General features: G+C 44.4%; 4 protein-coding genes across 4 annotated transcripts in view; 2 read left to right on the top strand and 2 right to left on the bottom strand.

Annotated features, from left to right (window-relative positions):
* Positions 1–4806: 4806 nt before the first annotated feature.
* Positions 4807–18337, bottom strand: LOC146181853 (uncharacterized). Its single transcript, XM_084576859.1, has 3 exons — positions 18085–18337; positions 17202–17348; positions 4807–5069 (listed from the first exon to the last, which is right to left on the bottom strand). Exons 1-3 carry the CDS (start codon positions 18233–18235, stop codon positions 4954–4956), a joined length of 414 nt encoding a protein of 137 aa, XP_084432985.1. The 5' UTR covers positions 18236–18337; the 3' UTR covers positions 4807–4953.
* A 121-nt stretch (positions 18338–18458) lies between these two features.
* Positions 18459–23678, top strand: mago (mago, exon junction complex subunit). The gene is made up of 4 exons (XM_084576858.1): positions 18459–18665; positions 18936–18994; positions 21059–21169; positions 23449–23678. Exons 1-4 carry the CDS (start codon positions 18575–18577, stop codon positions 23629–23631), a joined length of 444 nt encoding a protein of 147 aa, XP_084432984.1. The 5' UTR covers positions 18459–18574; the 3' UTR covers positions 23632–23678.
* A 1427-nt stretch (positions 23679–25105) lies between these two features.
* Positions 25106–26047, bottom strand: EMC6 (ER membrane protein complex subunit 6). Its single transcript, XM_084576857.1, has one exon. It carries the CDS (start codon positions 25833–25835, stop codon positions 25482–25484), a length of 354 nt encoding a protein of 117 aa, XP_084432983.1. The 5' UTR covers positions 25836–26047; the 3' UTR covers positions 25106–25481.
* Positions 26048–26171: 124 nt separating this feature from the next.
* Rich (Guanine nucleotide exchange factor subunit Rich) overlaps positions 26172–27932 on the top strand; it is a 32767-nt gene continuing 31006 nt past the window's right edge. Inside the window, exon 1 of the mRNA XM_084576852.1 lies at positions 26172–26581. Within this exon, the coding sequence (XP_084432978.1) occupies positions 26441–26581 (141 nt within the window). The 5' untranslated portion in view covers positions 26172–26440. The remainder of the gene's footprint in view (positions 26582–27932) is intronic.

Genomic DNA, 27932 nt, shown 5'->3' with positions numbered 1-27932 from the left:
CTGTTCCGCGCTAAGCCTCCCACTTATCATGTATTACCAACTAGCCCAGAACTCTACTTTGCTCTCGTTTGTGATAGGTATGGCTAATAGCCCTGCATGTGCAACCTGTGGGTCTGATGAGACTATAGGCCACATTCTTTGCGAGTGGACCACATACAATGTGGAAAGACAGTTTCTCTGCCCTGCACTAGAGTGTCTATATGGACACCCGCTGACAGAAATCAAGAATATATGCCATTGGCTACGGCGATCGTCTGCGGTGAAGACCTCCCAGGCACTGCTCTGCTTCATGAAAACCACGGGCCTGATCGGTAGACTGTGATTTTGCTGTGATGCGACGTGATATGGCTGTGATGTGACAGTGCTGACTTCATATTTCTGTAACTTTCTTTTACACATCACTTTTATATCCACTTACCCCCTTCCCCCAGTGCAGAGTAGCAAACCGGTTTCTTCTTCGGTTAACCTCCCTGCCTTTCCTCCTCTTCCAACACCCCTGCCTATAGTTACACTCAGAACTTGCCTGTGCAATGAACCTAAACCTGAAGTTGCAAACCAAGATGAGGTGAAAAGCAACATAAAGTACTGCAGTTCATGTTCAAGACTTTTATAGAGACTCCAATTATAGTTTGAGTCAACGGCAAGTATCCGAAGGCTTTTTGCTATGCAGCACGCACAGTGTGGATGTTCTTGATTGCATACAGCTCCCAAATTTATTAAACTGTCAGCACATAGAAACGAAAGAATGCGTCATTTCAAGCATTTAGTCGAGTATCGAGCACACTGGTGATATGTTCATGTTCTCCTTCTTTCCCCTGGCGGTCCGTGAATGGAATGGCTTAGCCGATGAAGTGGTTAATTGCTCATCACTAGATGGGTTCAGTTCACGGCTGGCAATTGTTCCTTGAGTACCCTATATATGTGTAGCCTGACCTCTGTACAAATATAGTGAAACATGTCTTCAGCGTGATTGTATTGTATCATATCCTTCTTTTCCATTTCTTGTTCCACACTGCCATATAGAATTATATATAAATTAGACAAGTGTGGATTGCCAGTATTCCTGTCATTTGCTGTTTCTATATTATGCCCCAAACCTGCAACAGCCTCCAAAAAGAGGCTAGCAGTATGTATGAAATAAAATAAACCAGTTTAGAAAGCTTGTGCCTTTCCTTGCTTTTTGGACGGAATACAAGTTCTCGGGCCATACAGGATCTGCAACTGCTATGGAGGGTCGCACGGACAAGCTAGGCGCTGCCCGATCAGTTTCATTGTCAGCATATTTTATGTATATACTGAGGGATACCCCCCCCCCCCCAATTTTTTTTTTCTCACTGTGGCTAAGGCCAGACAGGAAAGGAAAGAGGACAGGCCACTAAGGGATAAATTTAAGAGAATGTGTAAGGTCACTAGGGGTGAGTTGGCTCATTTTCCAAGGCTAGGGAACAGTGGCCTATCTTACCTTTTCTGCCTAGCCTTGGCCACACTGCCATAAGTTGTCTCCGAGTGTAATTGAAGTCGAAAATGACTATTAGTGGGATTTGTTTTTATGCTATGTATGGCGTAAATTTTTTTTCGTAGCCAAACTGAATCTCCCTTTCATGCCTGGCGTCTGCCTATAAACTCGTCGACTTTGCGCCTGATTTAAACGAAAAACGCCACCCTTCTGCGCAAATTAAATTTTCAAAATTCGCGGCCATTATCATCATTATCGTTTTTGTAGCGTCTCGCGCCATCTGTTGTGTATGTACACCAAAAAGAGAAAAAAAAAATAAAACATTCAAGATGGCTGCCTCCATGTTTTGCGCTGAGATGCATAAGTGACCGTCTTTTTTTGAAGATTTCTCGTCCTGAATGTTTACCCATAGCAAAGTTTCACGGTCCTCGCTAATAAATAACACGTCCCGCATCCAAGGTGCTGCTTTTTCTTGCAGGTAAGGACATAAGACGTCAAAGGGCCGCCGCACGTCCTCGCGACGGCGCGATTGTTCCCGCTATACGAGATGTTGCGTTTTGTTGCGCCGGTTGTTTTGTGCTTTATGAAAGTTACATCTTTGTGCTTAGGTTCAGAAGTGTGCACCTATGTGCCAAGGAATGGGTGACGCCGGGACTAAGGAGGTTGAATCAGGACAAAGAATGTAGGCTTTTCTCTGGCTGTCCAAACTCTTACCGCTGTTTTTGCCCGAATTCCATCGCTTTTAATATAATTTATTAACCTTTTTTCCTCGCCCAGCACATTGATGAGCACTGTGGCTACGTAGGGCCCATCGCGCGGTATTCGAGGGAACTGCTCTTGATGGCATAGAATGCCACCACGGTAGGCAAGATTTCTCCTTTGGCTACTACTCTTGTCTGCACCCCTCGCTCTGTTGATGACATTCGAAACGGCACCGCATTTTCATTTACCTTATGGAATGAAAAACGCAAGCGGTTTAACTACTACCGAGGCACTTTTTTGTGCGACTTTTATGCTTCTGAGTGTTCTTTGCTAGAAGCTCTCCGGCACCGATGCTTGCTGCTTGTGCTAGTGGAACGGTAGTAGTGGCGTTCACGGTTTACATTGCTTGAAAGCAGTTTGTCTAGTGAACACTTCGCAGACTTGCAGCTTGTGTCAGCAATACGGCTATTTAATGCAGCAAAATGGAAAAATATTAATGCCATTGTCATGAGGCGAGCCCAAGCTTTTAAGAATGGAATTATCTAGTGGTTGCATAGCGTTTAACCCAACAGACAGATGACTCCACAGGCTGAGAATATTTAGTCAGCCATTTCCTTTCCTGTCCTGTGTACGTACCCTCTCTCTATTTTGTAATGTTGGTAATTTCCTACACCTAGAATAAAGCAGCTTGTGCTCTGCCCTGTGAACCATTTAACATCTGCTGTTCTAGACCTGCTCAGCACGAGTGCCAATGCTTTTTTGTGGGTAGTGCACCAATCAGGCCAGTAGAAGACTTTACTGCCAAATAGTGTCATAAGCTTGAGCTTATTGAAGGCACTGTGCAGCTGAAAAAAGCCATTTACAAATCGCCATTCCTTGCAACTTTCAGGCTCCAGGGTGTTTCCGAAATGCAAATTTATTGAAGAACCCTGGCTAGTTTTGTTCAAGCTTGGTTGCGGGTTAAAATGATGCACATTAGCCTGCTGGCAAGCTTGCACTGCAGTAATTTGCACAATGCTAACGAATTAGGAACAGCCCAACAGCTTGAGTAAGCTTGAAGCAACAGCTTGAGTAAGCTTGAGGCTTTGTCACTGCAGCCTCCTTGCACACAGCGCAGGTTGTGCACAAATGTTGCTTGTTTGCCAGGCAAAATCTTCTAGAAAATGTTTCTGCACCTGAAAAATGTTTCTGCACCTGCCTACAGGTACACCAGCTGGGAAAACTTTTCATGCCGTAGATCTGTTTTCAGCCATGTTCACTTGTACCCTGCTGTGGTGGCTCAGTGATAAGAGAGCTTGATTGCCGATCCCAAGGATACAGGTTTACTCTCAGCTGCGGTGGCAGCTGATGGAGGCGAAATGCAAGGCGGCTTTGTACTTTGCGATGTCAGTGCACATAAAACACCCAGGTGGTCAGAATTTTCTGGAGCTGTCCGCTACAGCATCCCTCATAGCCTATAGACATTAAACCCCATAAACCGAACAGAACACTTGTCAACTGTAAACTTCCATAAGGAGAAAATCTATGCAGCTCAAAAGCAGGCCCTGTGGCTGCAGACAGTTCACCAAAATGTATATGCGAAATTAATTGCAAAATAATGTACAATCCCTTTGTGCACGTTACATAAGGCATTGCAATCCAAGGCAAGCACAGATGGTGGAGGTAGGTGCAGCGTATGTCTAGTTATCAAAAGGCAGTATTTCTGTGCATATCAGCAAAGTATATGGGGTTTTATTTCCAGGCTGTAGGAGGGCCACAATTTTAGCCTCTTGGGAACCTTTATTGTGCACTACTAATACTGCTGCATATCATACGGGCATTTTCGCATATTGCCTCTATTGAAGCAGCATCACTTTTCTATGTAAAAGTGAATATTCTAGTGTCTCATTGCAGGTCTGCAATAATCATTGTAAAAATGTTGAGAATCTTTCAGACGACTGTGTACAAACTTGACTAACTACACATAACTTTCCGCATCCACAAAACCATATGCTGGCTTAGTCCTTTATCTCAGAGCTTCATTTGTCATTGGCAATTGTGCCAGTATTGCCAGTGACAAAAGGCACTTGTCCAACCTGCTCTTACATTGCTTGCACTGCCAATGAAAAAGGAATAGATTTGGTAAATACATTGATTGCATTTTCAACTCTACAGAGCAATAGTTATCCATGGAAAAAAAATGTGCATTTCAGTCTTTAGCACACATTTTTGGCATGACAAAAGTCATTTTATGATAGTGCCACACACAAAGAGTGCCGGTGGCGGTGATGCCTCAACAAAAAAGAGCTCTTTCGTAAAGTAGTTCAGACAGCAGCTTCGCTGACAATCTAGAATTTGTACCTGACAGTTACTCTGACCCCGTTTGCGATGTGCGTACACTGGTAAAAAAAACAAAACAAAGATGGCGAAGTGACAGCATGCTTTACTAATGAAGGAAACTTTTTAGAATTAGAATGGTATGAAAAACATTACAACTAAACCTGCCGATGTTAGTATGTTTTTCGGGAGTTAATTTGGCGGTTACCGGGTTAACGTGCAGCTAACTCCATATAATTAGCATCAATTAAATGCTGTGTATCTTGGGGACCATCATTAACAATGTGATGCATGTGAGCCATCACATGCTTGAGTTCATTAAACATACAAGATACGTAGGCACCTTTTATTCAGATAGCATTTGTATACAAAATCAAAAGCACCATGGCAATGTCAGAAGCAGCTTAGGCATATAAGCACAGCCTATTTTGAACATGATGTGGAACAGGTTCCTTAGCCCTCTTATTTTTCAAAGTCGGCTAACAAACAGATGTGCATTTGCAAAAACCTGCATGGTATGCAGATGAGCCATTCCTGCCACTAACAAAATGAGCCACTTCACAGATTTCCATATGGTCCTTCCAGTCTTTGAACTCTGCAAAAAGAAAGATTTTCCAAGTTGTCAAAAGTGAGTCTCAAAAAAAGACAGCAAGAAACAGAACTCTTGTAGACTGGAAAATACAAAATAAAAAAAAAAAAAAGTACAGGTATTGCCAACACCAACGGATTGCACAAGTAAACTGCGTATGTTGACATCAATTTTTGGAAGCAGATTTCAGAGGCTAGGCTACACTGCCATGCAGTCAGCCATAACTACTGCTGGATGAATGTCAACATATCCAAAATGAGTTATCAAGTTGTCCTTTGTGTGCCTTCATAGAGGCTCTGACTAGGCTCAAACATGGCAAATAGACTTGTCCTCCGCACTCATTGGTTCTTTACGATGCCTGTCACTGGAAAGGCTTGAACGAGAACATCTTCGGTGTAACTCCGCCTGGTTGGGTACTTGAAACAAAAGTTTAAGAAACACCATCACCAACCAAATTTTTTATTAGAACCCGACGTTTCGGGTCCAACTCGATCCCTTCCTCAGGGGCGACTAAAGTTTGAGGCCCGCAGTAGCAGGCACACGTGGCGAAGTCCAATTGTGTAGCAGAGCCAGGGTAGCGTCCCCAGATTCCTGTTCACTGCTGCAGCTGTCAGCCGGATGAACCGAAAAAAGACGTGACGTCTTTTGAAAGGGTTGGTCTCCACCACATCAAGTATGTTCACCTCGCCAAAGGCGATTTTGTGGTCGGCGCATTCGCAGTGCTCGGCGAGGGGGGTTGCTTTTCGAGTTCAATTGCCGGGCGTCATTTTTGTGCTGCAATATGCGCAGACAGATTTTTTGTTTCGCCGATATAAGAGGCAGAGCACTCTGAGCACGAGATTTTATAAATAACGCCTGGTTATTTTTCTCTAGGAATACGGTCTTTTGGTAGCGGCAGAAAACGGCAGACTGTTGAAGTAGGTTTGTGCGACACACAGACGTGTTTGCGCAGGATGCGTGCAAGCGCCTCACTGGTGCCCGCCACGTATGGGAGCACAATGCGAGGGCGCTTCGTCGTTTCCGTGTTGACCGACCCTCTTGTCCTGCAAGCTCGACGGCGGAAAGCACATTGGAATAAAGGCGCGTGTATAGCCATTCTTCTTCAGATCGGCTAAGCATAGGCCGCTGCCTGCTACTGCGGGCCTCGAACTTGTCGCCCCTGAGGAAGGGACCGAGTTGGTCGCGAAATGTTGGGTTCTAATAAATAATTTGGTTGGTGATAGTGTTTCTTAAACTAGTGGTTCATCACACCGATTAACAAGCTAATGGCAGAAGGAGCACAGGTAACGTCTTCAAGAGCCTACATATGCTCTTTGCAACCATGTGTTCTTATTCCATCATTTACTATCAGCCAAAAAGAACTCAGTACTCTGTTTGACAGCATTATCTGCACACTGGATTCACTTTTATTTTGTTGCAACAAGGTGCCAATCACGACAAAGGCACTGGTCATCGAACAACAGAATGCCCAGTGCTCAGTTTAAAGGCAACATGTTAACCTGCCAAGTACAATGATCAAGAACAATGTAGAAGCAGTGTTGTGTTGTGGCAATCATTCGAGGTAAATCTCATCATTGTACAACAAAATGAGTAAAAGCTGCGTCCAGGTGGCGTAAAGCGTGGAAAAAAAAAAAAAAAAAAAAAAAGCTTTGCGGTATGACTTCCCCCTCAAAGAAGCATCGGCCCAATGCTCTACATTGAATAGAAAGGTAGGCAAAAATAAACATCAAGCAAAATATAAATAGTGTCCATCAGTTATAATAGGGCTTTAGGCACACAACATACAATTTCTGGACATGTATCACCTCTGGGGTACTGTCAGTAACATCTGGGGACAATTCCATAGCCCATTTCATCTAGATGAGTGAACTTGATTTGCGGAAACAGCAGCGTAAAATTTATAGTTTTCATTAAATCCACGATGGTGATTCAGCATCCAAACCTAGAGTCGGTCTGCTGGATTGTAATTTTCATTGTCATTGTAGGTTACGTTAGGCATTGGTGCCTTGCTGGCTTTTTATGCGCAACTGGGCGAGTCGGGCTGCTTCTGCACGCTGAAGGTAGGCAGTGACACTGAGGCTGTCCTTTTCCGTTACATGTGGCATCAGCATGACATCGAGCGCTGTATTAAGGCGAAAGCCTTTAAAGGGAAACTGCACCAGTTGTAGATTTTGATGAGTTTCAAGGAATCAAATGATTACAGCTTTCAGGTTAAGCATGCAAGATATCTTCGCGCTAGCATTTCAAACAATGGCGCAAATAGCGATTTAAACCGCTTCAGCTATCGAGCTTCTCCTCACCACACAGCGACGCTTGGGGGGCACATAATGACATCATTGACGGCACCAGTATGTTTCCCGCATAGAATGGCTTGGTTGGAAGAAGTAAAAACAAGGCTACCAAAATTGAAGGCCCAGGAATATTGTTTGATGGCATCAAAAAAGGCACAGCATGATGTGGGCGAAGGTAACGTAAAGAAAAAATATTACCGTCCGTGATGTCATCATCGAGCTTCTACGCAGTCCTTCAGTGCTGTGAGGAGAAGCTCGAATTGTAATCGTTGATTACTTCATCAGTTTTAAAGATAGCACACAAACACTTTGCAAGCATTACCGACAGCTTATGGAGAGTCAAATTCTTGAATGTCGCAGAATTCTCGAAAAGTGATGCAGCTGCGCTTTAATGGCTCATACTGTCGGCGTTCGTTCGGTCACAATATAGCTTTCGATGAAATTACATCACCTGAAACCGAAACTAATGTCATCGGAAAGGTAAAAATCCTGCATCCACCGGGAATCGAACCTGCATCCCTCGCATCGCCAGCCTAAGCTTTAACCAACTGTGCCACACCCGGGATCGTGAACTGCACATATATCTTGTCTACAGTGATTTGGTTTGGTTTGGTTTGCGGGGTTTAACATCCCAAACCGACTCAGGCTATGATAGATGCCGTAGTGCAGCACTCCGGAAATTTCGACCACCTGGGGTTCTTTAACGTGCACTGACATCACATAGAACACAGGCGGCCTTGCTTTCGTCTCCATTGAAAAGCGGCCGCCGAAGCCCGGTTACGATCCCGCATTCTTGGGAACAGTAGTCGAGCGCCGTAACCACTGCGCCACCCCGGCGGGCCCTTGTCTATCATGAGGATGAGTTAAAACACACATCATAATTCTCCTTGTCTGCGTGATGCTGATGCGGCCACTCCCCTTTGTAGCGAGGGATCACAGAGTTCTTCATTAGGCCAATAAATAAAGGAGAAGAAAAAGAACAAAATACCAACTGCTGTGCATTGGTCAAAAGTCCAGAAAAAAGAAATGAGGAAGGAAAAGGGGGGAGTCCTTCAACAATCTTTTCGTTTACGCCACCAGTCAAGGCGGTGCTTTGTCACCTCTACTGCCCTACCCAGGGTGTGCTCTTTGGGTGGTGACATCGACTGCAGACCAAGTGCTGTCGAAAGAGTCTCCATCAGTGCTGATGTCGCAGTTGTAGGGGGGAGGGCCACAGTTTCGGGCACTCGATCACAACATGCTGTATGGTTTTATCGGCTGCGTCGCACTCGGAGCACTTGTGCGCAGAAAACCACACCGTGCCTCGCAGAGTAACCCGCTGCCGTCCGCTGTCTCGTGTGTTGTCATAGATGTTCTCATTAGCGATCGTGTGTTTTGTGCTGGAGTCCACCGCCAGGGATGACTTTGCCCGTGCTTCGCTGTGCCATCTCTTCATTTCTGCTTCTCAAACCTGGTTATGGATCTGCTCTCTCCACGCAAGCTGGAATATCTCCAACAGGCCGGCTTGTGGAATTCCGTACTCCTATGCCAACCTTCGCGTTCAAAGCATCCATCTGGTGTTGGAGCACTTGAGTACGATGTACTTGTATACCTCGCTGGACCATCTATGGCGAAGTGCTCAGCTGGCGCTGCAAGGCAAGCTTGCGGTTGTCTCACATGCGACGATAGTAGCGCTGACAATGACGCTGCAATTAGTGATAATGACAATGACGGCATTAGCAATGATAACGGTGCATTTAGTTAATAATGATAATGAGAGCAAACGGATGCACCGTGTGCACCAGCAACGCTCAGCCTTTCGCACTTCTGCAGTGTAGATTCCACAGTGCTTTTGGAATTTTCGGGCTCCCTGCCATACACAAGGTGGAATGGAGTTGACCTGCTTCTCCGCTCCTAGCCGGCAGCAACAGCGCGGCAGGCTACTGTGCTGACATTAAAGCGAGAAACTAGTTACATCGGCTTAACTTTCAGGCCGACTGACTGTTAATGCATGCAAGGAGGACAATGCCACGGACAACGAGAAGTGGGTTTTTTACACGACAGATATGATGTGCTTCTCGCTTTCTACAACGATAATTAGTCTGAAGAAGCCTTTGGCCCTTTGCTTCGGCGTTGCGAGTCAGGTAGTCAGTTGCTACTATTATCCACTTGTTGCTAGATGTCAATGTCGGGAAATGACCTAGTAAGTCCATGCCGATCTGTTGGAATGGCCTCGCAAGTGATTGGTTTGGTTGTATATCCTGCAGTCTTGTTAGCAGTGTTCGGTGGCGTTAGCAGTCGCAGCAACTCCTGACATAGTGCGTGACATTAGCAGATAGACGAGGCCAATATGGGCCAATATTATTTAACCTGAATGCGACTGAGAGTAAAATAAAGTTTAGACGCCCAGCTGTGGGCTCATCATGAGGGGCCTGTAGGATTTCATCGAGAAGGCCCACAGGGACAAGTAAGTAGGCGGTCAGGGTGTGAACGCCATTATAAAGCGCAAGGGAGGCTAGTCCACGTTTGAACACTCTTAAGTGGCAAGGATGACTTTCCTTCAAGGTAGTCGAAGTCTGAGTGCTGAATTTGCGTGAAGTAGGCCCCAAAATAGCATCGTTATTGTCTTCTTCCAGCACTTTTGGACAGGGGCTCGTGAAAAGCAGTACCATGTGTGCGTGGCCAAAATAGGTGTTTAGAGCAGCTCTTGGAGCAAGCAAATATGCTTTTTGGAGCAGCTAAATGGAGCAGAAAGCAGGACAGACGTGCTGAAACAGCTATGGAGCGGAAATGTTAATGTTTTATAGCAGAAATATCGGCTTTTTGAAGAAACTTCAGAGCATGTGGTCAATTAAATCTCCAATAAGTCATAAAGGCCTTTCTACCCTTCTTGGCAGCAGAAATTGTGCTGCTTACAAACAGGCCCGCTGTGTTCTGAAGATGTTTTACTGCACACTGACTGTAACCAACATGTGACCAGCGTGCAGTTTAAAGGCCCATTCACGATTGAAGATTGCAAAGGGTGTGCGATTAAGGAACCGCTCAGACTGACCGATGTTCACACTTGCAAAGGCAAACGGTGGGTCGCTTTCCCAAATTGGCCTCATTCAGAACGAGACTTGTCGACCTTGACTGCTCACCAAAACAGAAGCCGAATGTAAACCGAACTTCGATTCATATCAACTGTGTTGCTGATTGGTTACCGATTTAAGACCAGGAAGGAAACGTTGGACATGTGCCTTTTTATATATGGGAGTGCTTGTTGTTAAACAAGCTAACTCTCAAAACGTAAGAATAATGTGCTTCAGATTGTATGCTTAAATAATACAGCATGAGCACATCTATTTTGGCCTTCTCGACAATCTCTAGACGAAGCCCAAAACAAGTCCAAGGATCGCTAAGGTTGCACACTATAGTGAAGGCTTGCCAAAGTAAAAATAATATGCGAATGAAATATTTTTGCTGAAGAAAGAAAAAGGCTCTTAGTGACCACAATCCACGGCATGCATGCAAGAGTGCCGCAGTCACCATGAATAGCAGAAAGCATGGGGATGATATCGTGTAACGTCAGCGCCCAAGGTTGCCAAACCATAAAGCTGCTTTCGCTATTAATAATAAAAAATCATTATAAACTATCTACTGCACTGAAATCTCAAATTTCGAGGATTTATAATTTATGTGAATGGAGTGAAATGCAATAATCAGTTTATGCTCAGATTTTAGCTGTCATGACCCCTTTAAGTGAATATAAATAGTTCAAGCATATGGTACCAACATAAGAAACACTACAGAATTATATGAAAATGTCACTGAACTACGAGCACGTGAATGATTAAGCTGCTAAATTTGAAAATAATACACAAGACGCGGGCAGGGTCATTAAACAGAGCCCTAGAATATAATTTTTTCCATCTCCTCACCTTCAGGTGCATTATCTGCTCTGGTTTAGAGCTCTGCTCTTAGTTTAGTGACTTCATATAAAAACAGAACCTCATCTGGACGTAGAACTTCTCTATGCGAAGAGTAATTTTTCTGTCATGGGCAGAATATCCAGGCTCGGGAACATCTGGGCTTTTCAAAAACATCGCAAAATTATGAATGTTGCTTGTCTTAATCTCAATTATTGAAATGAAATAAATAATTTAAAGAAATCGAATTTTCCAGCGTGTTTACGAGCTTTGCAAGCTCTGCAGACGTATAAAGAAGACCTCGGTGGTCAAAATTTGAGATGAATTCTTTCTTTTTTGTTTTGTTTTTTTGCACACATAATTTGCTCAAAATTAGATACAGAATAAGTACTACATTTTGATTTGTGCCTGAACTTTCGAGCCACATATCTTGCAATATACCGGGTGCACGAGGCATTTGAGGATGCAATGTCGGCTTCAGGCAGAGAATATCTCCAGCAAATATATATATATTTTCACCAAACTTTAGGAGATATTTTTCTTACTGTTTATTTTCACATTACTCAATGAATGCGCCACTTGCAGCAATAACCAATTCAATTCGGCTTCGGAAATGGCTGCATGCACGGATCAGGTGGTTCTTAGAGGTACTGCCCATTGAGTTCGCAGTGGCGACCTTAAGAGTTTTTTGTATTATGTGGCCTTTTGTCGGCTTCTCTCTCAACGACGCCAGTGATTTCAAATCTGGACAACTAGGAGGCCACAAGTTGGGAGTGATGTGGTTATTGGAAGTTGCTGGCCAGCCACTCGTGGGTGACGCAGGCGGTGTGGGCGAGAGCCGAATGTTGCTGAAAGACACAAGATTTTCCTTTCGAAACAGTATCAGTCCAGGGCTTCACAACGGTGGCAAGCACCTCTGCGTACTCGGCAGCATTAACGCGGAGTCCTGCAAAACAGTGTGGCAGCATGACATCACCCTTGTTGCCGACGGCTGCTGACACCATCACAAACAGAAATTTTGTCTGCAATGCTGTCGGCACCTCATTAGCGCTTCCGTAAAGCCATCTTTCATTATGGCAATTAGCTTTTTGGTCTTGATCGAAGTTCTTTTCATCTGAAAGAAAAAAAAAAGCATTCCAGGCTCTTCAGCTTGCCTAGCAAGCGCTTGGACCAGAGCAGACAATTCTCCCGACCTTTACCAGAAAAGAATTGCGGCCTCCTCATGACACAGAAATGGTACCTCACGTCCTCGTGCACAGCAAGCCTGGCAGCTGACTCTACGACATCGAGCTCCTTTGCAATGTCCCACATTGACTTCTCTGGGTTGTCACTCACGATGACTTGCAGCCTCTGAAGAAAATCAGGTGTTCTGACGACGTCTGACCGCTGACTGTGCTTTTTCCTTTTCGCCACAGCGTCACAGCACATCAGTTCTGTCCGCACTTTGTTAACGAAAGGCTTCGCAACATTCAGAAAGTTGGCAATTTCCAAGTCGCTGTGGCGCACGGCCAGTGCGATGAGGACTGCATGGCGTTTCATTTCCTGTGTCAACTTGTGCTTCCATTATGCAACAAACTGCGCAGTATAAATGATAAGGGGTCAACCAACAAGAAGCCGCATGCCTAGATACATATGCTGAGCCTGCTGGTGTCTATGGCGATAAGGAGTAGTAACCTCAAATACCTCATGCACCCAGTGAGCTACGAGACTGCTATAACTGTGCCTAGTGACGGGCAATCGAAGTAGCTTCAACGTCCTCGAGCCTTCCCTCGTGAAGCAGGTGGTCAAATTCATCATTCGCAAAGAACACGCAGTGAGCAAAAAAAAAAAAAAAAGAGAAATTACAGGCTCTCAATTTGTGTTGGAAGTTTTCAGGTGCAATCAAATCCATTCGCTACAACCCATCATGCTTCGAAAATCCTAATGAAAAGCATGGGTGAAAAATTGTTCAGAGTGCAATACGAAAGACCTGCAGTAGACCTGCAAGTAGTGCTAAAGGAACACTGAAAGAAAAAGTAGGCTTGCAGCGATGGTATACTGGCTCCTAATCACAAAAACACCACTTTCACTGAAAACAAAACTCTTATAAGGTAGAAAAAAGAGAACAGAAATGCAGGCATTGCAGAAATACAGAAATCGCAGATGCATGCACAATGACATGCAAGGGATCCCGGAGGCTGCCTAACATGTATTATGGTTGCATGTTTGAATTGTTAATTTTTGTTTCAAAAATGGCAAAAAGACAGGCTAAATATTGGAAGCCAAAAATAAATTTGCGCTTGGCAGTGCCACAGGCAGTCAGTTTCGTTGTGGTATGTTTTGGTTCTTCGAAGTCACAGCTATGCATTTGGCATCACCACATGGTTTCATTTTTGATATACATGCTTTGGTTTACAAGTGCGGAGCAGCAGAGTTTTCCTCTGATGAAGTTCATGCCCCAGTAAGCGCTTCTCTATTGAAAAATCTGGTATGAAATGCACACAGGATTAAGTTACAACTTACTGGGCAGAATAAACCTGCACAGACCCGAGTGGAGCTGGGAAAGAAAAGAAAGGCTGGAAAAAGTAAGATTTAAATTGCATGGGTGCTTAAGAAAAAAAAAAAAAAAAAGCGACAAAAAAAAAAAAGAAGAAAAAAAAAAACGGCCTCGAACAGGATTTAATTCTAAGTCCTTTGGAGTTTTAACTGAATGTCTTAGCCATTGCGCCACACGAACAGCTGAGACCTCTCGCATTACATTACTTGTGTAGTGCAATTGCATTTTTTTACACACATTTTTCACTCACCGCTAAACAATTGCATCCCAAGTGTGCTGAATGCTTTTGCTGGCTGTTGATAGTGTCACCGATGTCTCATATCTATGATAAGCATAGGAGTTTGCCAAACTATCTCGTAATATTTCTATTTCTCTATTTTCTACTCTCCCAGTGTGCATGCACAGACCTTACTGGCACATCAGTTTGCCATCTGCAGGGCAGCGACGCTAGAGTACACCACAAGGTGTAGACACGCAAGGAAGCATTGAGTGAAAGGGAGCTCAGTTGGTTCATATTAAGAAATACAATAGTGAAGGAAACTAAATAAATTGAGCAAAACAGGCCCTGTGTACCCCTTTTTTCTTTTAACTTTCTGCCACAATGCATTGTTCACCCCTTGCTGCTATTCAAAAAAGACGGATCTGTAGCAGTCTTTACTCGTCACTCGTGATGGTAGCTCGGCAATGTCTGTGGCCGCATCCATAGCTTCGCTAGCTACAAACTTTGCCGCCACGCCGGCACTCGTACATTCTATCCTGTTAGTCAAGTGACCTCAACTCTAAAAAGCACCGCATGCTCTGTGGGTGCAAAGGTCAAGATTCACTGCGAGAACTTTGCGGTCAAGCTCAAGATCTATGCCTGGTGCAAACAAATAGACGGCTTTGGCGAACTGTAGCTTTAATTTCAGCTGCTGCTAGATTGCACTGCTCGCTATGCATCAAGAATCACGGAGTCTATGTCTACACCATCGTTTGCATCATTTTCCCAAGTCTAAATCCCTTGGAAGGAAAACAGACCTCTTCAACTTCAAATCGAAATATCTCGGCAATAAATGTGTCTTGCTGCCGGACAAGTGACAAAAAAGTCACGAAACACTGCACTACTGGAATCTGGCAACAAAAAATATTGTGATGGGTCCCATACTGCAGAAAATCTGGCATCCATGAAAAATTATGGGCATGTATCTGGCAAGTGGCAGGAAGGTGACGCAGCACTGCAATGACTGTCCGTCAGATTGTGTGACAACACAAGGCTACATGACATGACCAAGTCAGCAGGTGCTGCCACACAGGGTGCTTTTTATGGTATCAAGTTAAAAAGGAAAACAAAGAGAACATCGCTTGGAGCAATTACGCACCACTATTTGTTTCTTGCAGGTGTATCCGTGACAAAGGTTTGTGCATGCAGGGCTACCTGGAATCACTTGAGGCAAATCCTTGAAGCCTTTGTTATGAAATATTAAATATTGCAGAGGTTCAGCTCTCTTTAAACCAAGTCAAAAGCATTAGCCATCGGCCGGTGCCGCATTTGTAGCTGCCGCTTCAGTCTTGGCTTGATTCCGCATTTGGTAAGCTTCTCGGCAATAGGCTAGTCTGGCTTCTCGTTCGATGTCTTGGCAACCTGTCTGGCATGGTTGCAGTCTCTGTCTTTGGCGCAAGTGGATTCCTCTACATCACACTGCCTCCTTTTGTCATGCCGCCTGGTGAATTCACCCAACACTATGCTCGCGGTCTCGACTGCACTTACCCAGAAATGTTTTAAAGCAACGAACAGAATATGGGTGCACAAAACACAGACAACAGAACATGTTGGTGCCGCTGCAAATGAATGAACGAAATAGCTATTAGAAATGACAGCAGTGCCTACTCTGCTGGCAGAAATCTTGAGCAAAAATTTCTCATCAATTGGCCCTAATTGGCTATACAAGGCCATGTGACATTTTCCCATGAAAATAGCAGTGACTGAAATTTTTCATACTTTCACAATCATCTTTTAGCAAATAATGACCTGCTTTTGTTTCGCACTACATGCGCCATAGTGTCAGCAAATAAATTGCAATGCTGTTTGTACAGCAAGCGACTGCAGGCAAGGGACACGTCTGGGTGATATTTTTGAGGTAGTCGTGTAAGCAAGTTTCCAGGGCAAAAAAATTATGGCATGTAATTTCTTCCTAACAAAGATTACCAAAGTACTGCCTGCTGAGAACTTATTCTCGGCAAATAATTTCAACAGTGTATGGAGCAGAGCATGAATTCGGGCAGCCCAAAAACCTGGGCCGGGCTGGAAAATTGCCGTTTTTATGGGTCTAGACCTGGCTCGGGCTTGACATGCAGGCCTGGGCTTGCAGCTTGCAGTGGCGGAACGAGGCCAGGCTGGGTAAAGCTGTGTATGGCTTCTTTTGGAGATAGAATTCCAGCACTAAAATCATTCCGGTGGTTTATGAATAAACCACTACTAGTACATATGTTGACAGAGAATGAGAGAGAATGACAGAGAGAGAGAGAGAATGACAGAGAATGAACAGAGTTTAATCAGTGCCACTCGGTGTTTTGTCCAAGCAATTTAGTACGAACATGCCAGGCTGCATTCAATGAAACAAGTGAAAAAAGTTAAAAAGGAAAGGCTCAAAACTCGATAGCGAACTGTACTACAATGGAGGTGTTATGAAGTGCTGTAACCTGTCATGCATGACACAGCCCGTTTGCATAAGCACGTGCCTACTGAAGTACTCAACACCATCAGCTTAGGATTTCTCAGAAATCAGTGAGCAAGAGGGTAGCTTCTAACCTTTGTGTTACCGCTAACGGCTGGACATTTGAAGCCTTATAACAGCCCCTGGACAAGGACCTTCAATTGACTGCTCGGCAGGCAGCCATCTGTTCATAAAAATTCTGACTCCCCCCCCCCCCCCCCCCCAAAGAATGTCTCTACGCTACAATAAATGCTGTAGGATAAGAGCTTATTGCTTTAGGAATCTTTACATATCCAATAACATATACATGCAAAATGAACAGACGCTACCGCTTTTCGTCTCCACAGAGATGTGACAATGTGGCTGTGATTTCTTCAATGAATATGTAAATTTTGGTTTTTTCTGCCCTTGCCCACTAATGTTCCTGGGGCAAAGTTGCCAGGGGCAGTATTTTTGTAGGTGATTAAGCAAAGAACTTGCACCAAGAGCCAATTGCTTATAAGGAGTCATAGTTAAAATGCCCATAATCCACACCTTTTAAATGTACATTGTGCTAGATAGCTTTACATAAAATGTCTTGTCAAAATATTCTTCACCATGCCTTTGCTTCTGTCGGTGCTTTAACTGTGCCCTTCTCAACCAAGAATATTTTGCAAGGTTTGTCTCTCATCTTGATTTATTGTTATGTGCTAGTTAAGCAATACATTTTTAAGGCGCCTGTTCAGACTTACTTTGCAGGTTTGGCACAGGCCCTGTCGTGGAAGCGCAGGCCGGGTCCGGGCCATTAATCATTGCCGATGGGCTTGGAACCATGGATCCGGGATGGTCTTCAAACGTGGGCCAGGGAAGGGGCTGGAAAATCCAACCCGTGCAGGGCTCTAGTAAGGAGTGTAAGAAACTAAAGGTACAGGAAAAAAAAAATCACACACACATAAGGGGAGTTCAGTAGCGAGTTCATTACTTCGAAGCACCTCTACGTGGTCTCCGTGCTACAATGGAGTTGTCTAAACGGTATTTACGTTATCATTTCTGTTGTCTCAACAGAGCTTATCCTTTTGTCGTACCCGACGCAAACTAGGCAAAATTTCATCAAGGGTACGCAGAATATCATCCATATAGCTGCCGCTTTTAGCTGTGAAAGGTTCAGTGCTAGTTTCGAGCTTTTGGTGCTCAATATGTATCACTAGTTTCAAGCTAGTGATGCTCGAGCGATATCATAGGCAAGTACTTCACCCGGATGTGATCAAAACGAACAGCGTATGGAGAATCGGGGCCAAGAACGTAAAAAGCATAAAATGAGCTTCGTCGCCCTAAGCAGCTAATCACTGACGAGTGCCGTGAGTATCTGGTTGATAGAAGACAAAGCATCAAGCGCCAGTTAGCAGCATCATAAGACAGTGCAGTGCTCGCCTTCAACAGTGCTAAATTGGCGCGTGCTGCAAGTGCATACCTTGGCACAAATCCCTGCAGTATGTGACAAATAAGAACGGTAAGCGGACAGCATATAACCACGAACATTGCACGCAAAACTGGCAGCTAAAATTTGAACATGGCGGCACCTTCATTGGCATGCTTTGTCCACAACTAAAATATTTTCACAGACCGGGCACTAACCTTTCTGTACCGAAGCCGCAGCAGATGTGCCAGGGTTGTTCATGGCGCGCACACCAGTCAGTTCGATCGCACCCGTCCGTGCAACAGGCACAGTCTCGTTTACTACAACAAAAGCCACGGCACCAAACCGCCGCCGCGGCACCGGCGGCATCCCCAAGCAGGGTGGGTGGCGGGCGATGAGCGGTGGCCCGCCGGCACGCCGTGCCCTCAACTAGGGACAATCCGACCTAGGGATTGCTAGGGATTCAGGGCGGCTGTCCAGCAAAAATCCAGGCAACACTGGCATTATTCATGGCGAGTTTTAGCCGTTCCCTCTATCTTTTTATCTCTCTCTTTTTCTCTTTCTCATAGAGAAACATGTTCGGTTTGTATCCAGTCGCATCCGCAGGCGTAGTTGCGATCATAGCCCAGATCGTAGTTGTTGTAATCCACGTTTTAGCCAGTGGCCAGCGTCAGTGTTGATTTGCCTCGTGACGCTTAACTCCGAGAAATGACTTCTACAGACTTTTATTTGCGATATTACGTTGGCCATAAAGGCAAATTTGGCCACGAGTTTCTTGAATTCGAGTTCCGGCCAGATGGTAAGCAACCGCTTCAATTTCGGGCACTGCAGTGCGAGATCGCGCACCTTTATCAATTTCCGTTGTGGGTTGCTTGGCTCATAACTAAAGGGTGTTTTAGTTGACTTCTATTCAACGTCTTTCGTAATGAATGAGCGCTTAGGTGCTTTAGTGGACGTCATTTACCGGCCTCCCGTAATCTTGCAGCTTTGGTGTAACTGTGCGAAGTTCCTTGGCGCCCTAATGAACGTTTTCTTGCCGATCAGTGAACGAACGCTTTCATTCTTGCAGGCAAACTGCGGTATGCGAACAACTCTAACTACAAAAACGACACCATGATCCGGAAAGAGGCAAGTTTTTTTTTTTCGTGTTTTACCACTTTGTTTACTGCGACATATAGCCAGCCACTGTATGTACTTGCGGTATCGCGCGTGAGTTTCGACTGGCAGCAAAAGCGGCGAGAGAAAGAGAACTTTTGTGGAGAACTCCGCCCCTTTCCTTCCCCACATCTTCGCCAAGGGTGATGCCACAATAATGACCATCATAAGACGCGACCGGTATTCCTTCCCCAAAATACCTCATAGTCACCACCACCACAACCCCCTCACCGCCGACTCGGGATAGCAAAGGCGTGCGCTTTTTACCACGTGCATGCTGTTTCCATTCATTCAGTACAAGTGCCCCAGAAACCAAAAAAGGGAAAAAGGAAATTATGCATTAAGGGGTAAACTTGACATGACTAATGAAACAAAGCCATAGTCATAGCTTGATGCTCTACTGAGTAATTGCAACAGTGTTTAAGGTTATTGATCAATGATCAAAACAAACCGGCACTGAAACACAAATGAAACAAGGCAATACCTAGCAGTCTATGTCACAATGTTGGCTGTGTTTTGAGGCAGTTATACAGGTTTTGATCGAAAGCATCGCTGCCTAACGGGGTTTTATTGGCTATGTATGTGAGCTATAGGTTTAAAAGCTATTAAACAAGACAGTAAAGGGGCACTTTTTTTTTTTTTTGCCTCCCTTTATAAAGGTGCCACATTTTTCTAAGAGTAGAGTTTGCAAAATAACTTCGATTAGTTTAGATTCAGACCACACACATGGCATGTACAGTTTGCCGATTAATACTGAAATGAAACTTAAGCCATCAAGCTACAGCATGCTCTGAATTACAACTGTCAGTTCATTTTGTTTCAGTCTACATAAAACTATACACATAGGCCTTCTTTTAGCCATATATAGAGGGCTTAAGTGGGCTTGAAAATACCACATTCTTAGCTTTCACTGGTCTCACTGTAAGGAATCCTGGGATATGCATGCACCGTGTTTGTGAACCACCAGTGTCTGCATTCTCTATGCTGCGTGGTATCAGTACAGATGATTGCACGATATTCGATCGCTGCAAGCATAACAGTATTTGCATAGTTTAGATTTCGACAAAAACAGTCTCCTCTACATGAAAAATGCCAGGAAGATCATTGTGAGTGAAGGTACAGTGATCACGGCACTGACTTGTGTGAAACATGCTACTTTGACTGCAAGAAGAGTCACAGTTGTCACGTTCGTAGTGCGCACTTCATAACAGATGTATAAACACAGTTCAACTCTGTCATAAGCATGATAACGAAACAATAACCGCCTCTTTGTGTAACCCTGATTGTTTGCTTTGAAAGGTGGCGGATTGTGACTGTGCTTCATAGTTTCCGGCTCCTTCGATGAAGCATGGAAATTAATCAGTATGTCACCAGTGCAAGGTGAAAAAGTATGCAGCAAGAAGCAGAGCTTAATCCCAGAAAAGACGTGCTTACATGATATTAGTTCTTCTGAGCTCGTCTGTGATGTCATAGCCACTGTTTTGCTTTAGACCCAAAAACTACACGGGAGAAGAAAATTGAATTTAGGTTATTTGCTGAGCTTTCGTTTCTTCTATGTTGTTGCAGTAAATGTTTATTGATCCATCATTTCATTACTGGTCCATCATTTCATTCAAAGAAATGAACGCATAACAAAACTGTGGAATACAGCTTCATGGCTCTTTCAGGGCTCGTGCAGCTGTAGTAGGTGCAGTATGCCAAGAAAATTGAGTTTAACAATTTTGTCGTCATTTGATTTAAATTTGGGACGTCAAGGCTGGTAAGGATTCCCATGATCACCACTTGGAAGCAAATAGATTTTTTGGGGTCCAAGTAAAATTCCTCTGCAGTGGTGGCAATCCCTGTATTTCACCGTATGGCCTTATAAGCACTGTTTTCATTGGAAGTAGCATTCCTATCACCAGAACATGGCACTTATTTATACAGGGCATTTCTCAGTTTGTTTTTCATCAGTGCCACTTTAGCCTCTGTTTGTTTTCCTGTCGCATGGTGTTTAAGTTTGTGGCTGGTCTAATGTTTCGTGCACTTTATCCGTAGGCCTATGTGCACAAGTGTGTCATGGAGGAGCTCAAGCGCATTATAGATGACTCTGAAATCATGCGGGAAGACGACGGCCTCTGGCCCCATCCTGATCGTATCGGACGGCAGGTGAGCAGTCTCTGTTCTGCTGGCGTGACACAGTTGTCAACCTTATCTTGGTATTGTATGATTATTGTGAACAAGATGTGTGCCATTATGTGTGTGCGGGCTCGAGACCGAAGCACTCATTGTGGCTGGTTCAACAAGTAGCGCCTTTGTACAAAAATTTATGCCTACCAGGTTTGTACTGTGCTGTGCAGGGTTCAAGACTGAGTTTCTTGAATTGTAAACTTGTGAATTTTTGACAAATTCTGCACCATCTATGTCCCTACACTATGGAATGTTTTCCACTTCACAGTAGAGCGGTCTGCAGTAGCTGACCGTTTTTTCAGACTCCAATAATTCGGATTTGTGCAGTATTTTGGACTGTTTGGTGACCGTCACATACCCCATAGGAACGTGTGCATATTCACAACTGATATTTCGATTTCTGTGGAGTCCAAAAATTTGAATTTTCGGATTAAAATAGGCGTTATCGATTCGGTGAAGATCGTTTATCAGCATGATATAGATGCAAGTGGCCATTGCTGTCACAACTGACCCGTTTTCCTCGGCCGTGAAAGGTGCCAAAGAGCGTACAATCGCATTCATAATGGGACAGGTGCAGTGTTTGCCACAGCTTCAAAGGCACCGTTGCTCGCGAAGTCGCGGCTGGGGAGGGGGATGCGTAAGGGCGTTAGGACGTGCTCATTTCGTTAGTTTTTTTCCCCCTTATGTTCCATCATGCAGTCCTCGAGACCGTTGTTACCCATGGAAACAGAACATTATGGCTTCGTATGGCGCGTGCATTAGTTCGTGTCATGACTTGCAGCTACGTCATAATGTCTCATGAGGTGAAGCGGGACAGACATGACAAAAGCATGATTCAGGCTGAGATAGTCTAATTAGAGATAGGGTAGCTGCTGGCTTTGAGCTTTTTGAGGCGAGGCCTAATGCACTAAAGAAATCAGTATGTTCAAGTTAAGTGAAATTTTTAAGAGTTGTTTGTGCATGACTGGAGTGGTGGAGAATTTACTTTTTACGCACTCTTTAATTTCCTTGAACGGTTGAATAAATTGTTTGGAATGCCTGCACGTGAACAGTAGGACGCAGCAGAAAGTCAGTGGGCACATCTGAAATGAAGGCACTGAAGCTGGGTTTTGATGACTTGTTCGAGAAAAAGAAGAAGAAGAAAAAAAAAAAAGCTGCAAAAATTGCGAAAAAGTACTTGCAAATTTCAGTGGTATTCATGTGATGCTCTCTTTGAGAATTCTGCTATTAAGAATGACATCTCTCTTATCGAGGCTAAGAGTTTCTGCAGAAAGGCCTGGGAAAGGATAGCAGAGATGGTGGCCTTGAAGGGGGAAGTCAAAACTGAGCAGGAGTCAGAGGATTTGTAATTTGTGTAATTGAAAAAGGGACTGCTTGCCCTCCTTGGTTATTGCCCCCTTTATACAATCAAAATCTCGGAATTTTTAGGCCAAATATTGTGTGAAACTTAAAATATACGGAACTGTTTTTTTTTTTTTTTAATGATTCAAGTAGCCTAGCTTCACACAGTATTGCGCTTAATTTCCTTGTACTACATCTAGCTTCATCTGTCCAGTGAGCCCACTAGCCTAATTTCACACTGTTCAAATCCACTCTTCATGCCCTGCATACTGTCTTTCCTGCAAATTATGTTTGAGCATTCAATTTGGTGATGGCAGTTGAAGTTCGAGGGATGAAAAATTCTTGGGCTTATTTTTTTGTGCACTGCTTCAGCAGGAGTGATAAGCTGCGCTATATTTGGCCTGCTATTATGTGTACAGTCAATAAAAAGTGCGAAGTTGTCTGACTGCTATGTGGCTATTAAAAATCGCATGAGGCTCTCAGAATAGGTCGGTCTGCTGTCAAGACAGCAGAGGTGGATGCAGAGTGCCTCGTTGATTTAAGGTCAAGTTCTGTTGTTGGATGACCCCACAATGTTACTAGTATTACTATTAGTCATGTCGTCACTGACACTGCTCTCTACAACCTCAGTAACTAAACATAACCTCATTAGTTTGCATTTGAACTGATGCTCTAATCAGCGTTGTTATGGTTCCCTTATATTTATACAGATTTTTAATCTCCTTCAAGTTCAAATAATCAGGAGTTGAGCGTAACGAGTTGTTGTTTAGTGTAGTTCCTGTTCACTCATTCAGCATACAACTTGTAAAATAGGAGAACGTTCATTTAAAAATGATGGTCGTTATTTGCCTTAAACGATCAACTGGGTTGCAAGAGAAGCACATCTTGAAAATTCTGTGACCTCGTTTGCCCTGCAGGAGCTGGAAATAGTAATGGGCGACGAGCACGTGTCCTTCACGACATCCAAGATCGGCTCCTTGGTGGACGTCAACCAGAGCAAAGACCCCGAGGGTCTCCGGTGTTTCTACTACCTGGTACAGGACCTCAAATGCCTCGTCTTCTCCCTCATTGGACTCCACTTCAAGATCAAGCCCATCTAAACAAAAAAAGGACGCCAGAGAAATAAACATGCACTCTCATACTCGCACATTATAACTGTTGCTCTTTCTTTCTCTCTCCCCCCCATTTTTAGCATTTCTCCTCAGGGAGAAGAGGACCAACTGATATTAGCACAATGATCTGCCATGAATTTTGACTGTACTGCGAGTGCACACAGAGAGCGGCCTGCTTGCACGGACACCTTTCCATTTGTAACATATATAATGCTTAGCTTTTTCTTATTGCTTACGGAGTGAGCACTGGTTATAATAGTGGTTGGTTTTATACTGGCTGCCACACTCCTTGGCAAGGGTGGGCTAGTGCAGATCGATAAACGTAGTTGCAGTCAGAAGATTGTTTTGTCAACAAATGCTTAACTATTAATGTGCAGATTTAGTGCATTTTTAGTGTTTCATGCAAGGAATCAAGCCTCCCTGCGTGGTGTTGATCTGGAAAGAGCTTGCTCTTGGGTCGCATTAGATATTTTTTTCACATAGCTTTTGCTGTTTCAGTAGATATAATTTACGGTTTGTTTTTTGTTTGCTTTGACTAGAAGAAATAGTCTGGGAAAACATGGAAAAGTCTCGGAATTTTAAAAGTATCTTACTGGACACCCTGATGGAGATGACACCTTGTGTTGAAACTTGCCTCCTCCAAAGCCATTTAAAAGTTGAATGTACTATATATAACCTATAGTGCCCACACAGACTTGTTGCATTACATATGATCGTCTGTGCATTTTTGAACATGCTGAGTAGTGTAGAATTTGCACTGATTAAGAAAAGTCTCATTAAAGCAAACTTCAGTCATTACTGTGTGCTGTACTGTATGCTATGTTTGCACAATCATCACTGTCATAGTTGGCAGCTTTTCACTTACAGCACAGGCATGCATAGGACCCCTGGGGACTGTCTGTGCTTGTCTGGACTCCTACTGTAACATAACAATCAGCTGTGCGTTACGAGAACCAAATGCTAGTTAATGACATCCTGGGGTAAGTGAGAAGATGGACATGAGTAGCAGCATGTAATGAGATGACCAGTGGTCCCTTAGGGTAAAGGGTGGATTTCAATGGAAGAAGAAAATTCTAGTGGGAAGAGAAGGATTCCAAGGAAAGGCAAACATAGTAAGAGGTGGACAAGATTAGAAAGTTTTGGGGAATACAGTGGCTACAGCTGGCATCGGGCAGTGTTAACTGTGTCAGTGTTACAGGGAAAAGGGCCTTTGTCATGCTGTTTCTCCAGTTGCTCTCTATTGGTACCAAAGCGGTGCAAAGATGGCACGAAGGTGAGAACAGGTGCAAAATTTCAAATGGCTTGCTCAAACAAAGTTTACTTGTGTACCTGTTCTGCTGTCCTGCCCTTGTGTAGGCTTCATGTTTTTTGCACTGTGTTTCAGCAGCAAAACAATCTCGGCTAGCTTTGTTATTTTAATGTTTATAAAAACTCAAAAATGAGAAAAATGATTGGTCCCAACTACAGCAGATCACATATCCTTTATGCAACTCGTACAAAGCACCAGGCTACATATAACCAGCACCCACAGCAGCGCAAGAAACAAATAATGTGTGCAACACCAACGCGCCAACATTACGACACGGTACTCTGAAGGGCGCTTGATGAAATGGCTGTGCCGTCTCAGATACCATGCAAATGAGATGAGCCGGTACACTTGTGTCTGTCAATGGTCGTTGGCAATTAAACACTACACCCGCATCGCAACCAAAAGCCGCTACTCAGGCGTCGTCGCCAGGCACAAATCGTGATCACGCATTCGAGACGGTGAAACCAAACCTAGACCTTTACTACGACTTCACACGTAGCACACTTCCTTCAGGAGAGCCGCACAGACGTCAATAGACGTGCACGATGCCGTAGAAGAATGTCCAGAAAAGCACGTAGGTGAACAGGCCGCCGAACAATCCAGTGGTGAGGAATGTGGTGCGGCTACGCAGGAATCGGTGCCAGGTGTTCATGGTGCGAAGAACCAGCATCAGCCACAGTGCCAGCGCCGTGGCGAAATAGAAGAGGAAGCCCCAGAGACCCGTCAGGCCGAGGATACCTGCCGTGCAGCCAGATAGGGCAGCCAGTGAAGTGCGGCAGTATTCGAGCACGGCGCCGTTGTGCCGCATTGCGGCCTCGCTGTAGGCGACCGTCTCGCCCGATTTTTCCTTCTTTGAGCGAACTTTGCGGCCGTACTCCGCCATCCTGTCCCGTTGCTGCCGTGTCCCACACGCCGCGCCGTTGCCGATCGAAGCCGCTCCTGCGTGCGCGCCACAAGTTGCGAACGACACACACCTGCGCTTTGCGGGAACCGGATAAAAACGAAAAAAGTTTCACGTCGTATAATAACCGCTCGAAAGAATGACAGGCGGATAAACGACGAAACAACGAAACCACGCACACTGAGGACAGCAGCCCTCTTTACAAGATCAAGCTAGACAGATGCAGCCGGTTTTCTTTTTTCTTTGCCCTCTTGTAGTCGCTGTGCACATTACTTATTCGAACGTCATTCGATGAACGCATACGTCTACGCGGTTGTTGGATTGTTTGCATGTGTTGTTTTTTAGCTGCAAAGTGGGATGGCTGCTGTGAATCGTGCGAGAAATGACCCGAACTCCTGAAAGGACTGCTTATGCCGTGTATGCATCGTTTGCGCTGTGCATCAGTCTCCCATCTTCGAATTCAGGTGTTCGTACCATGAGGGAAGCGTCGCTCGTGCATGGCACTCGGTGGGACGTGACGAGAAATCCGAGCGTGTTTCGGTGACAGGCAGGACGTCTCTTCGGGAGAGACACGTCGTCCCGTCGTCATGTATTTCCCGATCCGTTGGCCTCAGGTGCTTAACATCGATAGGACGGCCAGTGCGACGCTGACATGGATCGCGTCGGACTACAACAGGTCGCTGTTCGCCGTTCTCACGGAGAACAGCATCGGCATCTGGTTTGAGAAGGTAAGGAAAGGGGCAGGTCGCCTTGCCGGGGGCTCAAACTCTGTTTCGCTGGCTGAATGACATTCGCGAACCCCGTGAGGTATGCGCACCGTTAATTTTGCGTTCAAGCGAGCACAGAAAATTTCAACGAACGACGCCGATCCCAACTGCTAACTACTCGCGTAAAAGCTTTTCGAATGAATTCTTGAAGCGCGTGATCAACTAATCGAGTAGGGCCTTGCTTAATTTTTAATACATTCGATGTAATACGCGATTGTTTCACTTTGTAGCATTACCCATCAATAAGATCTGCTTTTCACGCAAACATCTTTTTCTGCTTCACGTCGCACAGTTCTTCATAAGTAGTTTTGAGCTTGTTTGCAAAAGACTGATCACTCATATGTAATCGGTGCTTATCTTGAAAGAACAGAGCTGGTTTTTAGGAGTTTTATGGAAAACATCATGACGATCTAGGTAAATTATTGGGAATAGTTTGAAGTGTAAGCGTGTTTCAGTTGAGTATATATTTCACCGCGCTTCACAAGCATAGGTAAATGCTTTCCACGTTTATATAACAACTTTGAGGTAGGTGCTCCTGAGCACTTCACAATAAGGTGGGGGACTGTTCTATAGGTGTTACACTGGAAATGCTGAAGCTCCTGCTTTTCAAGCTAAAATTCCATTAAGTGTGAATTCAGATGACCAAAAGAGATTATACTGAAATCAGAAAATGCCTGCAAAGAGCTAATGATTCTACAAATATTTTGCTTGCCTCACATACATGGAAATTTACGTGGCTGTCTGAGCGTTTATATGAGCTGGGCCTGCATTAACGCTGTCAATATGAAAACAGTCTCAAAACCCCGCTTCTCTCCTAGTTGTCAGCTCTTACCAGCATACATACTGACCAGTATGAGTGGGGCTGATGGATTGGTTGAAATGGTTTTGGTTTATGGGAAAGGAAAAGTGCAGTATTAAAACTTGTTTATGAATAGCTCATTCCATTACTGGGCCCCTTGCAATAATTAAGTGGAAGTCGTTTGAAAAGTGATGGTAATCTTGTAGCTTAGCTAATGATGATCGTAAGATGTCAGTACACATTAAAGAACTTTGTGAGGCCGAAATTATCTGGAGCCCTCGACTACATCATCCCTCATAGCCTGAGTAACTTTGGGACGTTAAGCGCCACAAATCGATCCAAAATGTAACCATTATTTTTTTTTCTTACATAACAAAAGGTGTGATCAAAATTTGTTTCTTCTTGAGTGGCTGTGCGAAAGTAAAATGTGGCAATCCATGTGGACTAAGTGGCAGTAAGTGTAAAATATCCTTCTCCACGCTAACGCCGCCAGGCAGCAGCGTATGATGGGCA

Source organism: Amblyomma maculatum, chromosome 8 (assembly GCF_055883805.1).
Source record: "Amblyomma maculatum isolate TAMU_Amacu chromosome 8, ASM5588380v1, whole genome shotgun sequence".
Classification (NCBI taxonomy): Eukaryota; Metazoa; Arthropoda; class Arachnida; order Ixodida; family Ixodidae; genus Amblyomma; species Amblyomma maculatum.
This window is presented reverse-complemented; position numbering and strand designations above follow the sequence as displayed.

Excerpts from the sequence above, each read along its gene's own strand:
- LOC146181853 (XM_084576859.1), bottom strand. The coding sequence starts at position 18,235 with ATGCCGCCGGTGCCGCGGCGGCGGTTTGGTGCCGTGGCTTTTGTTGTA. Across the intron at positions 17,349-18,084 it reads TGCGGCTTCGGTACAGAAAG|AGCCCTGCACGGGTTGGATT; the intron begins GTTAGTGCCCGG and ends ACTCCTTACTAG. Across the intron at positions 5,070-17,201 it reads GCCTGTGCCAAACCTGCAAA|AGTTCAAAGACTGGAAGGAC; the intron begins GTAAGTCTGAAC and ends TTCTTTTTGCAG.
- mago (XM_084576858.1), top strand. The coding sequence starts at position 18,575 with ATGACTTCTACAGACTTTTATTTGCGATATTACGTTGGCCATAAAGGC. Across the intron at positions 18,666-18,935 it reads ATTCGAGTTCCGGCCAGATG|GCAAACTGCGGTATGCGAAC; the intron begins GTAAGCAACCGC and ends TCATTCTTGCAG. Across the intron at positions 18,995-21,058 it reads ACACCATGATCCGGAAAGAG|GCCTATGTGCACAAGTGTGT; the intron begins GCAAGTTTTTTT and ends CTTTATCCGTAG.
- EMC6 (XM_084576857.1), bottom strand. The coding sequence starts at position 25,835 with ATGGCGGAGTACGGCCGCAAAGTTCGCTCAAAGAAGGAAAAATCGGGC.